The sequence below is a fragment of the Bombus terrestris genome, chromosome 13 (genome assembly GCF_910591885.1).
Source record: "Bombus terrestris chromosome 13, iyBomTerr1.2, whole genome shotgun sequence".
In the NCBI taxonomy this organism is placed as follows: domain Eukaryota; kingdom Metazoa; phylum Arthropoda; class Insecta; order Hymenoptera; family Apidae; genus Bombus; species Bombus terrestris.
Genome location: NC_063281.1, coordinates 1,697,422 through 1,714,935, shown reverse-complemented (window position 1 = coordinate 1,714,935; position 17,514 = coordinate 1,697,422). Strand labels below are relative to the sequence as shown.

At 39.9% G+C, this 17,514-nt stretch overlaps 1 protein-coding gene across 3 annotated transcripts in view; it reads right to left on the bottom strand.

Moving 5' to 3' along the window:
- Positions 1-17,514, bottom strand: part of LOC100643587 (POU domain, class 6, transcription factor 1) — a 210,939-nt gene that overhangs the window by 37,946 nt on the left and 155,479 nt on the right. For 2 of the 3 annotated variants that reach the window (XM_048411562.1, XM_012315272.3), the window contains exon 3: positions 15,850-15,897. The exons of the other annotated variant lie outside the window; for it this stretch is intronic. In XM_048411562.1, coding sequence (XP_048267519.1) covers positions 15,850-15,897 — 48 coding nt within the window. The remainder of the gene's footprint in view (positions 1-15,849; positions 15,898-17,514) is intronic. 3 annotated transcript variants of the gene reach the window in all.

Genomic DNA, 17,514 nt, shown 5'->3' with positions numbered 1-17,514 from the left:
ATTTAGAAATTGGTTTCTTTGATTCTTTTATTCGCTCGAAAAATGACACATCTATTATTTAAACCGTAAAAGAGAAGAAATTGCCATATGGTTGCCAACTTTTTATTCCAAACCAATTTCCGGAAAAATTCTGTCTACGCGTGTCATTCCTCCAGTAGATGCAGGCTATCATTTAAATACAATTTTAACATTTAAATTTATGTTCTCTAATAATAAAATAGATCACTAGAATTTTATGATCATCAAATTCAGAGCTCGAGATTGCTCGCGACGATATATTTTGCAATTTCGCAAAATCGAATGCCACATTCGTAAACAGACATTCTCTTTCCTTTCTCTGCGGCAATTACAACCTTACTTTAATTACAATTCGTAAAATCCAGCGGGGACAATACCGTTTCCCTAGGAAGCAGTATGGAAATCGCGAGGCGAACTTTATGTCAACCTTAGGCACGAGTAATACGATTCTATTAAAATGATTATAAAACCGGCGTCATTAACGCGGGAATTTATGAATATTTTAAACCGAGGCAAGACGATAAGACGATCGCTTCTTTTCTTCTTTTTTTTTTCAAGTTCATCCTCCTCCACCGTTCTGTGTATTAAACTTTAATTTCCAGTTATCGCGCATGAAAATCGTCACGGTGAATGATGTTACTAGGTGGTAATATATAGGGTGTTGAAAAATTGTGCCACATTTATAGTATGATTCTAAACCAAGCGATAAAGAAAATTTATGTACAAAAGTGTTGTTTGAAAATTACTTTTGAAATCGTAAACAATTCAATTTTCACATATTTGTAATTCTTCGTTTCGTGAACTGTTTGAATACTTCCGTGTCATTATACATACATTGTACAGTGGGTTACGAAAGAATCAGAACATTCCTAGCAACTTTTTATATATGCATATATATTATACAAACTATTTTGAAATTTCACTATATCGAGACAGGACTATCATAACTCTAGTGGAACGGATTTCAAAATACATATAGAAGTTACATACAATATTTATTGGATGTATACATTTTGCAAGGATCGTCAAAGTATTTGAACAATCAATTATTCACTACATTAATAAGCCACAAATTTAGCGAAACCAACTGGCATTAATTGTATGTTTATGCTGTATATTAGTTATTCATCAAGTATACATTTGCAATAAATGTCTTGTATTTTCTATGTACTCTATGTATTTAGATTGGTTACAAATTTTACGAATATAATCATGTGCTTTATTACGATACTAAAGAAATTTCAAAACTTTTCTTGTAATACACGTAATATATTCATAAAAGGATTCTGTGCCAAGCGTTCGGGTACTTTTTGTATAGGAAACGATACGTAGAACGAAAGAAAGAGAAAGACGAGAAGTAGAGGGGCATCGTTACCGGTAACGACTCCTCCGTAGGTAATGTTTCCCCGAGTCCCTTCGAAAAGCTTAATTACGGCGAGTCAGCGAAATAATTCGAAATAGGAGTAAACGTTTGTGCCCGGTGGTATTTGCATTTAATGGATATTAAAATGAATGACCATCGCTCATTACGAATGCCGCGGGGTGTTCGTGGTGAAATCGTGGGGTAATGAAGTCGCCGGGGCGAATCTTACTTGTAAATGGATCCTTCATTATATCCAGATATCGTTTCCGAGGAAATGCGTTCTAACGACTATTCGGACACGCCGCGTTCGAGAAATTGTAAGAAATCCCCGAGACCTCGCGATAATGCACCGAACTGTATCTTTCCTTCTCTTGGCTGCGTGTAATTACGTCCTGCATAAATTCCGGCGAAGCGCTGTTTGCTCGTCTGATTGGGCAGAATCAAAACGAAGTTTCGGCGGAACTTGCTGCTCATAGCCAGAGGAAACTTTTAAATAACGCGGTTTTCACCGTTTACAGCAAAGTGGATGCGATTATTTTAAATGATTCGGGAGACGAAACGGGTATGAAAAATTATTCAATCATGTAACGTTACGTTGTCAAATTAAACGGGAAAACCACTATCGTAGTCTGTATGCGATATTTTCTAAAATTATTACATTTTTAATTCATAAATGTAATCGAAGACTTTACGATCCTATTTTGAAGTGGATTTGATGTTTTAATCTATCCAGTTCTTGAAATTTTTGACACATAGTGACTGCAGAAAGTATTTGCACGTTACTGTCTAAAGAATCATTTTCTTATCAAGTTTCACATTTCACGTTCATACTATGAAATTTTTGTAGCTATACTACTAAATGATATGAATAAACGCTATAATAAATACAATACTATGCAAATAGTTTCTGTAGCCACGGTATACGGTATACTTCTTTGTATAGAAACTGCATTTGATCAATAATTAACAATCAAAGATACTGTTTACGACAAACGAAACCTTAATCAGCCAACAAGATTACAAATTCTACCACCTTAAGATTAATCTTACTCACTCTAATCATATAATCCTGTCAAATATAGCACACCAATTATTCCTAAAACGACGTGCAACAACTATTGATAGCGTCCGGTATATATACCATCTAGCTAAGAACGAGCCAACTATCCGGTACACGCGAGCGCCCTGTAATCAGCTCATCGGCAACGTTCAGAATATTCTTCGCAACAGACATCTTAATGCTCGCCAGTCGTAAACAGCGCGGACGTGACGTAAATCTATTCGCAGCGTGGTTGTTTGGCTCTCGGTCTTTGCCGGTTAAGAGGGGGCGGTCGGTTGAAGGCGAGTACAGCACGGTGTGAGCGAGGATGAAAGAGGAGCATGAGCTCGAGGAACACAAGGGAGAGCAAGATAGAGTAAGATAGAAAAGCTGGCTGAGAAGGTGGTCGTGATGAGTGTGGTAGTGGTAGCTACGTTGGTAGGGGTGGTTGGGCGAGAGAATCGGAGGTGGGTCGACCGATGTATGAATATACATGACCTTACCATCAGCCCTTACACCGCAACGGGGCTCTGCTTACATTATTGTATATCTAATTCCGTGGATGGTTCTCAAAATTCGGTGTTTGTCGCGGCCAGGCCAGCGTCGCGACGCTTAACGTTGAAACGGCCACGTGGCCCGTTGAGAATCACTGCTGGCTCACGACATTATGCAGGCAGTCTACATATTATACATTCGGACTGGGATTCAATTAAGTTTGGTTAGACCACCCTCTACCCCCACACCGTCGCCCTTCCGCACCCCATGGTCCACCCAACCACCCACAACCTCCTCTTTCAACTTCGTGTTTCCCTCTTCTGCTTCCTTTCTCTCTCTTCTCCACCCTCTCTTATTCATTCACCCATCTTCTTCACCCACCCTCTTTGTCCAACCCATCCCTTTTTCGTCGACGACGACGCGCCACCGTAGAGGTGTTCTAAATCGTGTCTCGTTGAGACAATTCGTTCCGCGGTTTTCGTAACCGTTCCGGCCTCGTCTCGTTTGAATTATTGTGGTTTGCCGCCGCTCGATAGGCCTACCAGGTTTCAAGGGAAAATCGTGGCCTCGGCGGACCTCGTTTCGCCAACCGGGATACCGAATGTGGCAGCCGCGATTTGATCGGTCCGCTGAATTTTTGAAATCCACCCTCGGGATGCGGCGATTGAAACCGGTGAACCGCGGGGAATTAAAGTCGTATCGATCTTTATGGGATCGGTGATGTAATCGTTCTCGGTTTCCGCTATAATTGTAACCTGGGTAGATTGGTTAAAAGTTTATAATGAGTCACTCGAATATAAGAACGTAAAATTTCGTGGATAATAAAAGTAGGAGTGCGAGTAGTTTTTATAAGTGACAGTAGAATTGTCGGAGTACTACTTCTCAGCATATGTTCAAATATGGTTCGCACAGTCAGTTGTAGGATCTGAACGATACTCGACAATGGCTGAAATAATAATCGTCGAACAGCTGGTGGAAGGTTCGATGTCACGGCCGCCATGGATCCCCGTAACATGGACGAGCATGTTTGACATTCGGTGGACGTAACGAGCCACGGCAATGAGGTTAATTGAAATACGTCAAGTATGAGTTCGTGCTAGGGGATATTTGACCGAGCATGATAGTTAACCGTCGTGTGTGTTAATAGCTTCAAAGAAATTCTAGAAGACACGCCACACATATAGCAAATATCTTTTCGTATTTAAGAATAAATTAATCCTCGACTGATAAGGTACAAGTGAGATCGTTGATAAGAAAGCAAGAAATGAACAATTAATCAGCAAAGACTAATCTTACATCGTACAGACATCAAAGGTAAGTACATAGTGAGAAGTACAACACTCAGTCATGAAAATGAAAAATGTATTTCTATCGGCTATTTAATTCTCACTGCACCAGTTAAGGGTTGAACGATCTACTTCCACTACTTCAAATACAAAAATAAAAATATTAGTTCAATTCCACTAAAAATTTCCTAAATAGATGTTCTTTAAAAAAACAATTTTCCAGAGAAGAGATCCCTTAATCGCGCCCACTCTATTTTCGACGCGCGGCAAGGATTCCCTTTGTTCTCTTTTTTTTTAATTATCTCGCTTGCCGAGACAGCTACGTTTACTTTATCAATATTTCCCGGGGACCGAAAAAAAATCCTTGGCGTTCGCGCGGAGGCACAACCCTTCCCGTCGTTTACTCGTGCGGTACAGCTGGATAGGTAATTAGTGAGGGCCACGTGGTGCAGCTACGATATAAACGCGCGTCACGCGGCAGTGTTGGTTGATGCGTGAGTGCGTGTATCGACGAGGGTGCTGATGGAACGTGGAATGGCAGAGGGGAAGGGGTAGTCCAAGGGTCGCGACGAAACGGGCGACGAAAAGGTATAAGGGTGACGAGCAGCGGGACGAAGAACGCAAGAACATGGGAACGAGGAGAAAAAGGGGGAAGAAGAGAAGATACGATCGAGACGACTGAGGGAGACGACGATAGAGAGCAGACTGCACAAGGGGTTATAGGGGGTGGAGGACGTTGCAATAATGACAGAAAATTGCGCGCTTCCAGGTTCCGCGGCACCGACACTTAATTCAATTCAATTGCGATACAGTTCAATAATTCGATTAATTAAAAAATATCGCAGGGTCGCTCAGTCAGTTTCCGTTCGCGTCGTACGTGGCCCCCGTAGATTGATTTCTCTTTATCGTTCCCTAGTCCGTTTCTCGCGAGACACACCATCGCCATACGATCTGTCACCCTCGTTCTCTTGCCGTCCCCCTTGCGACACGAACATAAGCTCCGATCAACTCAACCACCGCGGTAACGTACACGGTGTATAGCTTGAGAGCCGCTGCCTAAAAGGCGTCTCTCATCATCGTCTCTCTTACTGCCCATGTATATCGACGAGAGGTAATAGCTGATAGCTGAAACGTACCACTCGATGCTCCCGCATCATCTGTGATTACTTGATTATGAGTATCGAGCGAGTGTTTTCTGGAACTACCAGTCATAGCGGAAAAACTCGCAAACGTCCACAACAGCGAGCACTTGCCGGGCTTATATTGGCTACCTTTGAATGCAGTCTCATCCTTCCAGCTTCTGCCAATCCCTCTTCTACGTTTTCGCTACCTTTTGCCTTCCACCTATGTGCACGCCATCGTCGCGGACTCTCCTTCTCTCACTCGTTTTCTATGTCCCACACTCTCGTCATGCTGCAGGGATGCGAGATACACTTGACTTTTAAAAACCCTATTAAGTGACGGTAACAGAGAAGTCGTGCTTTCACAGACTGTTTCGCAGCCAGGGCAACGAGGACAGGGAGAAAAACGGGAGTCCCTGTTCCCGGCCGTTCTTCCGTTACGACCAAGGGTTCTTTCTTTCTCTGTCTTTCAATGTCCTTCGTTTTCTTTCCATTGTTCTCCACTCCTTTCGAAATATGTACCCTCGAGAATTTCTCATCATTTTCGACTGTTTACATTTTTGGGGATATTTTAAAATAGTAAAAGTTTTCATGATAATTGCTTTGGGAATGACACCTGTTTGCAATTTGTCAAAAAAAAAAAAAACAAACAAAAATGAGCTGAGGAAATAATGTGTAAGGTCCGTATTCGCTTAAATGAAAAACTGTGCAAGTGTCTTTATTTTATGAATACAAATAGTAATGAATTTTACGTTTAAAAAAAGCTTACAAACTTAATTACAGTTTCTCCAAATTAAAAGTTGTATCGCTTGTTACCTTTTCTCTGAGCCGTTCATTCAATATTTAATTAATTTGACTGACTTTAATTCAATTAACTGAGGTTTTTGCAAATTCGATTTAAGAAACTAAAAATAATTTCTAAGCTTATGCTATTTCCAAAACTATGCTCATTTCAAATCTTATCTTTGTGTTATTTTTCTAGCTAATGTTCTTTTTTTTTTTTTAAAGAATTGAAGGGATAAAAGTAGAAAATTTCGCACGAGAAGGGTGACTTTCTTTCAAACGGATCCCGTGATAAGTCAAAAGGAGTTTTCGCATTTGCGGCCCATTGAAAAATGGCTTACAGCGGGTACTGTGCTCTCCAGGAGCATTTCGGGATATTATAATCCCGTGGCGGTGTCATAATCATAATAACAACGCGTTAATTAAACCCGCTGATTTATGTGCCTTTCATATTGTAATTGCCCGCCGAACTCCAGCCGGGCCACGTAAAAGCGAACAGAGAAGCCCGATCTCGGACGATCTCGGACGATTTCGGACGATCTCTCGCTGTACGATTCTAAGATAATACGAACGAATTAATAAATTAAGAGACAATTAATATCAACCATATACATTCATCATCTCTTGACATAATCCACCTATCCTGCTTTCCTATTTAATCACAAAATATCATAGAATATCACGTAATGCGAATGATTCATTCGATTTAAGCTTAAAATAGATATTAAATTAAAATGTTAGATCCCAATTTGATCAATTTTTAAATTTAATACGTTGTCAAACAATGCCACGTTAAAACTGTCCGTTCGTTTGATTTTAAGATTAAATATTTTTTTAAATTTTCTTTTCAACACTTTGGATTAATTTACTACCATTAATTATAATTAATAATACCAATTTTCGAACGATTGTACTTTCGATTCTATCATTTTGTTCTCTTATTTATTTCACATAAAAATTACAGAAGAGAAATGTGAGAAGAATAATTTTGTTGGTTTTCTGTTCAAATATTTATAAGTCCGTGTTGTCAGAATTTTCGTCAAAATTTCTTGGAGGAATCGTTTTGAAAGAACGACCCTCGCAGGTTTTCCATGCATTAGCCGGCTTTGAGTACGAAATCGGCGTGCATCGAGGCTGTAGGTGGCGACGTAACTCGACGCTGCGTCCAACAACGAAGAGGGAACTCTTCTCGCGAGTCGCGAATACAATTCATTATGACTTAACGGTAGCAAGAAGGCGTATATTGTCGGCGTGGGCGACGAGCAAATCGCTTATTTACACCGTGAACGGTGTAATACGCTCGCCGGAGGCCATATTTAGTTTACCAGCCCGCGGGTATAATGTCTTTTTAGGTACGTTAATTAACAGTATTCATTTTGCACAAAGGTTTCTAATTACGTACTGTACGGAGCCATAGACTTAGTACCGCCTCCGCCACGGAAATGTTATGTCCCAGTTCTTGCACCAAGCCTCCCTCCTCTCTATCGTTCTCTTAGGGGGTGTGACGGTCGAGTAAAGAGAGAAGGAGAGGAACGTAGAGGGCGAAGATGGTAGCGAAAGCAAAGACGGTCGAAATGCGGAATTAAGACACGAGATCTGCCACGTCAGCGGCCTTGATGACACCGAGTAGCCGGGGATCAGACGAAGGAACAGGAAAGATCGAGAGGGATTCGCGCATGGGAAGAGAATCAGAAACGGTCGAGCATGGCATGTCGGGTCAATACTTGTCCGGCCGCCACAGTTAGCAGTCGCATTAATTAATTATAATTAAGTTTTAGTTGACGCGACTGTGGAGCGGTGCGCGGGGGTAAGCAAGGCAGGTAGCTACGCGACTCGCATTTTGAGCATTACCGATATTATGCAGATTTCAATCCCCACCGCCCGTGTTACCACCCCTTGTCGTCGTCTTCACGACGTAGTTGCTGGTACAGTAGTCTTTCTCCCTTTCCTAGAAACCCCTTCACGAGCGTTTCCTCGCCCACTCTTCTTGGTCTCTTGTTCCCTCCATCATCCTCCAGGACACGCTTACTCCTCGTGCCACTTGCCAAGCGAGTCAGAGAATGAATTATTTACTTATTTACGGTACGTAAACGGAATCTCTGTAGTACCTCGTTGCCCGTCTATAGTGGAGGAGGAATTAAGATGGCGAGGCTGGCCCTCCCAGCCAAGGAAATTGGCTCAAGAGGGTGACAACCGCTGGACATGGTCGGTTTTAGAGAGGGAGAGAGAGAGAGAACTCTGGCGAATTGTCGAAAGTGAATCAGACAAGTTGCTGATGAAGATTCCGTTTTATTGTTTGACTGAATAATTATAGCCTGCCATGTGTTATTTATAACATAATATTTCGTAATGTTTGTTGGATTCAGTGTTTTACGCGTGACATTTGAAATAAATAAAAAATCCATATTCGTCTATCTCAATTTGAACGATGAAATTTCACTATTGTACTATCGCACTGTATTAATAAATGTATTTATAGCAATCCAAATTTTGTGTATATACCTTTCTATATCTATTCAGAAGTTTCTTTGAAGATTTTCGTTTCTTCTCTTCTATGTTAATCCGTACATTCAAAAAGAGAAGAAGATATTTAAAATAATTATGTTAGATGAAATACTCAGCGACATCTTATATTTTGTTACTACTTCAACAGCGGCTTCATAAATATTAAACAAAGATACGCTTAAATAAATATACATGCAATAAAACCATAAATGAAAAATCTATGGCAGTCAAAGAAAATTTATAATGAAATTCGCAATTGTAAATGAAAGAATAAATGAAAGAAACAATGTCGTCACATAGTAATAAAAGATTTACAAAGACGTCTGAATTATTCCTCAATCTATCCCCTCATTTCGTCTTATTTACTCTTCGGCAAGCACGCGACAGCCGTGGCAGAAGCCGTCGCGTCACTCGGCAAGCAAGTCATAGAATTAATTACTTATGTACGGTGGATAAACGGGAGCACACGCGAGTTCCTGCGCACACTAGGGGATTTGAGCTTCCCAAAACAGCTCCTAACTCTCGTCACTAACTGAGCAGATAAAATATCGCAAAATTTGTATCACATCGATTTGATTTTGTTCATTTATATAATATTGTTCTGTTCGTGCATTCCATAGTTTGATTTTTAAAACTGTTATGTTTTTTTTTTTGTCACTTGTGGCACAATTGTGTTCTAAAAATACCCCAGGTTCGTGAAAAAATATGGAAAAATGGTTATAGGTACGCATCATTTTCAACGGCGTAATAAACATTTTCTTAGAGCGTTAGAAATCTTTTTAAATTATTAAAATGAGGGTAAGAATGAAATTAAATAAATATGGAAAATATGGAATAAATATATAAAATAAATTCAAGGATTGCAGCAGAGTTAAAATTGTAGCAAATATGTAATGTACGTGCGTAATTCAGCGACACGTGCACTTCTGTTCGTATCTTGTTGCGTCTTCAATGATAAATTTACGAGAGTGCACATTTTCTTCGTTTTTCTTTCATTATCTGCAATTATGGTAACTGCTTGTGTGGGTTGTTATAGATTGCTACAGGTTGCTACATAATTTGTAGTATTTGAAATAATTGAGTATCTTCTATACTAAATTTGTAGAAAATAAAGCAATTTCAGAGAAATCTCTTTGATAATTGAAACTAACTACATTTGGTTACGAAGGTTTACTTGTTTTTCCTTTAATCCTGAAGGTTTACTGGTTCTCAACTCTGGTAAATGGCATACAAGCTTGCCTAAGTAGTTCTTGCGTGGGTGAAAATAATTCATTTCAGAATATTTTGAATATCAATGCGATATATTTTTCTGGCATGTTGTCATCATTTCTTAAGCATTCAAATATAGATCTAAGAAAATAACCTGTTTTATACAAACTTTCTTATTACACGAGAAGGCCAAGAAAGTTTTCCTATCCAAACGAACAAAAATATGTCCTTAGCTAAGGTTTACCCAGTTTAACCAAGAAATCTAACATCAATACCACTCGACATAATATATAAAGAGATATATCTAAGACGAAAACACTCACACTTAACAACGTAGTGGTAAAGAACTTTCTATCGAACGCGTTTCCATCTTCATCGAATCCTGGCACAGCGAAAGAGGGGTGAAACGCGGCGCAGAGGGTAGTCGCCAGCTCGGCAGCGAGCGCACGTCGTCGTAAGAAGCTGTTAATCTTCGGTAATAAACTGTATTTTCATTATAATACGGCATGAATATGCAACGGCGATAATGGCCTTAATATCCCGGCATGCATCTTCCTGTGCTTTACGAGCTGAGCCTCCTCTGCCGGAATTTGAGGCGTACTCACAGTGGATTTTGCGACGACGTTACTGCCGACGGTTGCCTGCCACCGTGTTGCCCTCCAGCAGCTCCTCTCTTCTCCGCCTTACCTTCAGCAGAATGGATTCGCGGCTTCTCGTCGCGCGATATTCGACTTCGCAAACGAATCATAAGCGTTTCCCCGTGGTTATCCAAACGTACCCAACTACGACCTAACGATCCCGGTTATTTGGACGCAACCGCCGCACAATACTGTTATAATTTTCAGTCACCATGTCGGTTTCGTTCCGAAACGAGATGAGTTGATGAAGCTAGGGGAATTGTTTCGTAGGGCAATAAAGAAACACTCCTACCAGCTTATTTCAGTAACCCGTCGTCGATGAAACGATATCTCTGGGTGAAATGTGTTTAGTCTTTTAGCGTATAGATGTTTTCGGAATCTTCTTGCTCGCTTCGGTGTGAACAAGAATATTTGGAAACTTTTTCATTTGTTATCTTTTCGATGTTTTCTATATATACAGTATTGTTTGTATTTTTAATGATATTGATGATATCAAATCTAAATACACGTGGCCTTATACAACCATAAAATCCTATATTCCCCAAAACTTATAGATAATTGAGAAAGCGTGCGAAGCTTTATCCGCGATTACCAACTCGAATGGAGATCTTTGCACGAAAATACCAAAAATTGCAGCATACTGTTTTAATCGTTTTCTTCTACGATTCAGTCAAAGCACATAACATTCCGAGACCGTGATCCTAGATTTCAAGCTCCTGAAGAAAGACAGACTTCCCTCATGGTGCTTCGTACAAATGAGAGACGAGCGTTCGATCGGGAATTCGTGCTTGTAATGGGTGCGATACATTCAGCATCGCCGTTAATGCGGGGCAACTTAATGTAAGCAGCGAGCGAAGGAATAATAGTGGCCTAGCCTACGGACATTCATTTATCTTAGTTTATTGCCAACTGCGAGGAAACAAACACCGTTGGAATACGCAACGACGCGCCATTAACCTCCCAGTTGCTTTGCCCGGCTGAGCTTAACGGTTCATCCCATATTTTTATTCCGACTGACTCTCTTTCTTCTTAATAATGGCTCGATGATGCATCGTCATTTGTAGCTGCTTTTCTAATTGGTCTCCTATCGACGCGACTCTAACTTCGATCTTGCGCAGCGTTTAACTCTTCTACGTAGTACTTTGGGTCGGTTTCGATCCACTTAAACAGCATTCGTTAAGTTTGAAGCAAATGCAAAAAAATCGTTGTTAATATGCTTAATTTCTAATTTCAATTTCATTCTAAGATTGTTAATAAAATAAAGTATCCTTATCCTTTCCATCTGCCGAAGCAAAATCGAGATTAGCAGCTTTTCTTGGAGATTTCTATTTTTATTAGAAATTTAGTATATAAAAATGACATTGAAAATTAATACTAGAACTACTGGTACTATAATAATAATAAATATAAGGAATGCAAGGAAAATGATGGTTTCTTTGCTAAAGAATGTTATATGATCTGAATAGTAAAAGTTTATGTACTCTGTCTTTATGATGCTATGTGAGGTTTATCAGCAAGTGAAGTTATAGTTATAATGCAAGTTGTCATGCTCATGAAGCAAATTATTTTGTAAATTTAAGAAACATTGAATGATATAAAAAGAAATAGTCGATCTGCAGATAAGGAAACTATTCTTTATTCTGGGACACTTACAAAATTTATTAATATTTTTATAAAATGGATTACGGACTTCTATTTCAAATTCTATCGTATTCTTTCGATATAATTACAGTTTTTCACTTTTATTCCGCTGTGAATGTAAGATTAGCTCGAACTATACGCAAAAGAGGCGCAGTTAAATTTCGTCGATATTTTTGCAAGATGATAGCAACGTTTCAGCGAAATACCAATTCCAGGGAAATCCTTTTCGCTATAATTAACTTCCGTAACAATTTTCATAGCCTTTTTGTTTTTCTATTTCATCGAACATTCGCTGTCCATACATTTTGATTACATTCGAAAAAAAAAACCATTCACAATCGGGTCTGCTCCGTTCAGAAAGAGAGAGAGAGAGAGAGAGAGAGAAAGAGAGAGAGAGAGAGAGAGGGAAAGAAAGAAAGAGAGAGAGAGAGAGAGAGACGGACCGACAGACAGACAGAAAGAGAGGGGGGAAGTGTGTGTGTGTGAGAGAGAGAGAGAGAGAGAGAGAAAGAGAGAGAGAGAGAGAGCAAAGCATCGAACAAGCGACCCGAACAACCGATTCTCTAAATCACGAAAAGCTAGCATAACAAAAGATCGAACGAAGGGTGAAAGAGGCATGTGGAGGATGGGCGGTCGGTGAAGGGCAGTTGAGGGCGCCCGACACAGGATTCGAGAGACGAAATCGAACAGCGATCGGTCGAAGCGGCGGGGTAATTAGCGTCCATCGCTGTTTCGCATCGGGCGCGTTGTACTCCGGCGAAACAAATTAGACCGTGACGCGTCGCACGAGCGAATAAATTTAGGCAATGTTTCGGCTTTGGAACAACGAACAGAGACGGTCACAGAGACCTGTGCACTGGAGGAACGAGAGAACGAAAATGAACGAGAAAAGGAACGAATAAACGAAGGCATGGCAAGTAGAACAAAACAGAAGAAAGAATAAGAGAAGAAAAAGTAGGAAAAAGAAGCAGAGAAGAAACAGAAAAATATAAAAAGAACACGAGGAGGTAGAGGGAGAGGAAAATCCGGTGGGAGAAAATGTTTCTGGCACAGGATATAATGGACGCATTGCACACGAATATAATGAGATTTTACAGTGCAATTCACATAAAGCATTGGAAACAACAAAAGCTTTAGGGGCTGAAGGGGGCGAACGGGGTTGGTGGGGGTTGAGGGTGTAGCGCGATAAAAATGCCTGCGCCTAAACACATTATTTCTACCGTATCCCGCGCTTTTGCTCTCTCTACCCCGTATTACCAACCCCCTTTTCATCCCTTCCCCTGATATACCGCGATCTCTGAATGCAGACTGTTACCCTTTACCACCACCACCACCATCACCTCGAGGCCACTTGTTCGCCCTCTTTTTATTTTTTCCCTCTTTCATTCTCTTTTTTTTTTTATATGTCTTTTACTAACTGAGGTTGGTTTCGAATGTGCCATACAGACAAGCACGTGGAATCGGAGTTATCCTACAGGATACGTGTAAAACGTGTCTCATTAACGGTGCTTGGGCATTCGTCATTTTCTTTGACGATGCCGATTACCTCGAAAACGCGGCGGTTACTCTTCGCGGAACACAAACAGCGGTGGCCCGGTGTGGTCTGGGCACATTTTTGATGATGGGAGCAGGGATTTAAATGCTGATAATTACGCTCGTACATATCGCGCGGGGTAGGAAAAACGTCGGGATGGGAGGATCAAAGAGAGATACGCGACCCAGCCGCGCCTCGCGATCGGATGCGTTTTTCGCGTTTCGAGCAATCTCAATTAACTCGGTGAAAATAAAAAAAAAAAATGCATGTATATAGATGTACGGGGAAGCCACTTTTATTCGACTGTCCTCGATATACGTGTCAGACATTTCTCGAATGTTTCTGTTCCACGAACGTGATTTATGCACAGGCTCTATCGGTTTGGAAATTAAAACGTGAAAGCGTTCTGAATCGGCTGGCTACTACGAACATAAAGAGTTAAACAAGTCATGTATAGCAATATATGGATATTATACGCGATATTTGTGGAATGTAGAAAGAAATGGTAAGTTCTTTTTGATACTAATATTTACTGAAAATTTGTTAGCATGTGGTACGACCAATTGTTATATCAATGAAATTATATTATTCAGCGATTTTAAATCTAGTTTTTTTTTTTTTCATTTTCTCAATTGAACTAATCAGTTTCTCGATATGATGTTGGCCTACTAACATAGAACTAAAATGGGTTAATGATATCATTCATTCATTATCTTCAAACTTCAAAATCTACTAAATGACAATCTAATATTACTATAAAATCATATATAATTAATTGGTCAAAAATGAAGGAACCAATATAAAGGAAACAGAAGATAGGATCTGAATTTTGGGTGAATCACGACGCCCGGATAGATCCGTCGGACAAACAAGTGCCTAACTCTATTCACCTGTTTTTTTTTTTTCACCGAACCATTTCCGGACCTTCGACTCTGAATACCCTTTGAACGCTGTCCAATAGGGAATGGGACGCTTGAAAGCGAGCGGACAGCTACAGGGACCACGACAGACAGAGGGACCGCGACAGACAGAGAGACACGAGTGCAAGAGAAACACTGAATAGAGAGAGAAAGGTGAAAAGCAGCGAAAAAGGGAAGAGAAACGATCGCGGATAGTCGGTTGACGAACAGAGACAGAAGTAGCAGGTGTAGCAGAGGAAGATAAAAAAGATTGGAGGGTGCGTTTTGTCGCGTCGCCGATAAATTTTGAATGCACCCGCCGGCGGAATTAGTAGCCTGTTGGGTAATGATCAAAAAAATTATAAACAAAAGATTCCACGGATGGTGAGCCTTTTTCGTGGATCAACGAGGCAAGCGGAGAACGCTTGGCGAAAAGCTTTGACGGTGGCACACGGTTCCACACCCGACCCAGGCTCCCGTTGCTGCCCAAACCTACCGGGCACACTATATTTAAAAATCGGCGCGCTCTCCCGGAAACTTTCTCTACAAAGGGTAGGGGCCAACCGTTTACATCGAGTTTATTAAAATCGACTGCTAGCGAAATATAAACCGTCAACCGGAAGGTGGACGCGTTTGGGTTCCAACGGAGAATAGCCCGATTTCGTGTCCTTATCTAGCCGTCTCTGACTTTGATCGATATATCTATCATCGATATTGATATTTAGAGTATTTAAAATTTGGATCTTTTACATATAGAATTTCGAATATTTGAATTTTAAATATGTGAAACTTTGAATATTTGAATATTTCGCGTTGAATTCTTGAAGCTTTTAATATATTGGATCCGTTGGCAACTGAACATTTAAAATATGAATTTTCAAAACATCTGACTATTGCCTTTGAATACCGAAAAAAAGCTGTAGGCTTCGATTCGTTTTATCACTATTGCAATTTTTTCTATGTTAAAATATCTACCAATTGATCATCGTAAATTTCTATTTCAACCCATACAATCATAAAACGATATAATCTACGTGATTGTTCCCACGACGACTCTATTTCGATCACTAAAATCCACTAATTCGCGCGTGCATTGAAACGAAAAGGAAGAAAGTACAAGAACTCAAACATCTCGCGTAAATAATGTTCGATGATAGGAAGAAAGCGATATACGGGCAAGAGAGAATAAAAAGATACGTGAAAAAAACAGACAAAAAAAGAAAAGAAATAAACCTATCGTATATCGACAAAAAGCACAGATACATAAGGTAGGCTTATCGGTAGCCTGCGTCAGCTTTCAAATGCGATTGATACGTACGGTGGATGATGCCGACGCCGGTCGTGCTCGTAAATCCGCCCACCAACGCTACAGACAGAGAGAGATTCATTATTTTTAATTAAACAAAACAATAATACGGTTATTAATTGATTAATTAAACATCACGTATGCATTACGTTGTTCCATCAACGGCCGCCGTCGGTTAATCCATCCCTTTTCGACCCCTTTCGGACGCTCGCCGTTTATTACGCCGACTTTTATGCCCGCGGACGGAGAGTTTTGCAGAAGCGACGCACGAAAGGGGTGGCACAGGGGCGGAAAGGGGATGCGTAGGTGGTGGTACAGGGTCGGCAAAAGGGGGAGTGAATCGGGACTGGCAGGGGCTGGAGGCGAGGGGAGAAAAAAAATTTCGTTCCCTCGCTATCATTGTGTTTGTCCGGTCGGCCGTGATCGCGACGCGGGTTTTATCAATACCGCCGTTTTCGGCGGGATAATAGCCTGATTTTTTGCCCGCGTCGCCGCGTTCACCACTCCTCATCGATCGGTAAATTTAATGAAGTTGTATCAGTTATCGACCCGCTCCGGTTTTTCTTGCAATTTTAGTAATTAATTTCTCGATTTAGCGTTGACGTCAGTGGAATATGCGCAACCTTCCTGACCATGTCTCTGTTAAATTTAAGGACAACCATCCCCTCTCTTGTTCTACCATCCGTTTTACTAATAACAATCCTAATAACAATCCCTTGTTACAATTTGCTTGTCCACGATTTAGATTTGAACATTTCATTTTGATAGGATAGTAATTTATCGATGCTTTCAGTAAATTACTTGATTATTCTTCAAAAGAAAATTGATCAACGTTATAAATTGGAAAATGAAAAAAGGTGTATTTTTACAATTTGGAATTCATTAGTGTTTGTACCATCTTCTTGCTATAAATGAGTTTATGAAATAAAATCATTTATTACAAAAACTATAATTGATCAGTTTATCTTCTGAGAGATTCATAAGATCCTTTCAGAAGCTATACCGATTAACTCCATGAATTGAATATCAGAGAACAAACACTGATTAACTCGATATACTGAAAAGAGGAGAAACAAACTTATGCAAATAAGCAATGTCTTTGTTGGGAACAATTGAACATTAATTGTACACTTAGATAATGACATTGAAAAATTTACAAAAAAAATTATGTATCAATACGGCTCCTAAGATATTCATACAGTAATCAGACTAACTTCATCAATAGCTATCTTACACTGTAGATATTAATTCCAAAATTTCATAAATTAACCCCTTCGCCGTAAAACCCATGTGTCGTATGTGCGCACGAAAAACTATAAATTGTTAAGATTTATAATTGTCACGACGATACATGAATCGTTATGTATTTGCTATTTTAAATATTTGATGAATAATTATATTAAAAATCTACAAGGATCAAATTTTTTTAAATTTTGTAACATAGTGATTATAGCACGCTACCGTTTTAATCTACAGTGACAAGATTAAAATAACCAAGGAAGAAGCTGCACCCTCGCAAATGTTCCTTTACTTTTCCTACTAAATCGTATTATAATCTCTAGAGTTGGCAGCTTAACGAACGAAATTCTTTTTCTAACGAAAAAGGAAAAAGAGGAGACGTACAAAGAAACGACGGGAAGTCAATGTAACAAAGTTAGTCGAGCCATTCAAGAATAT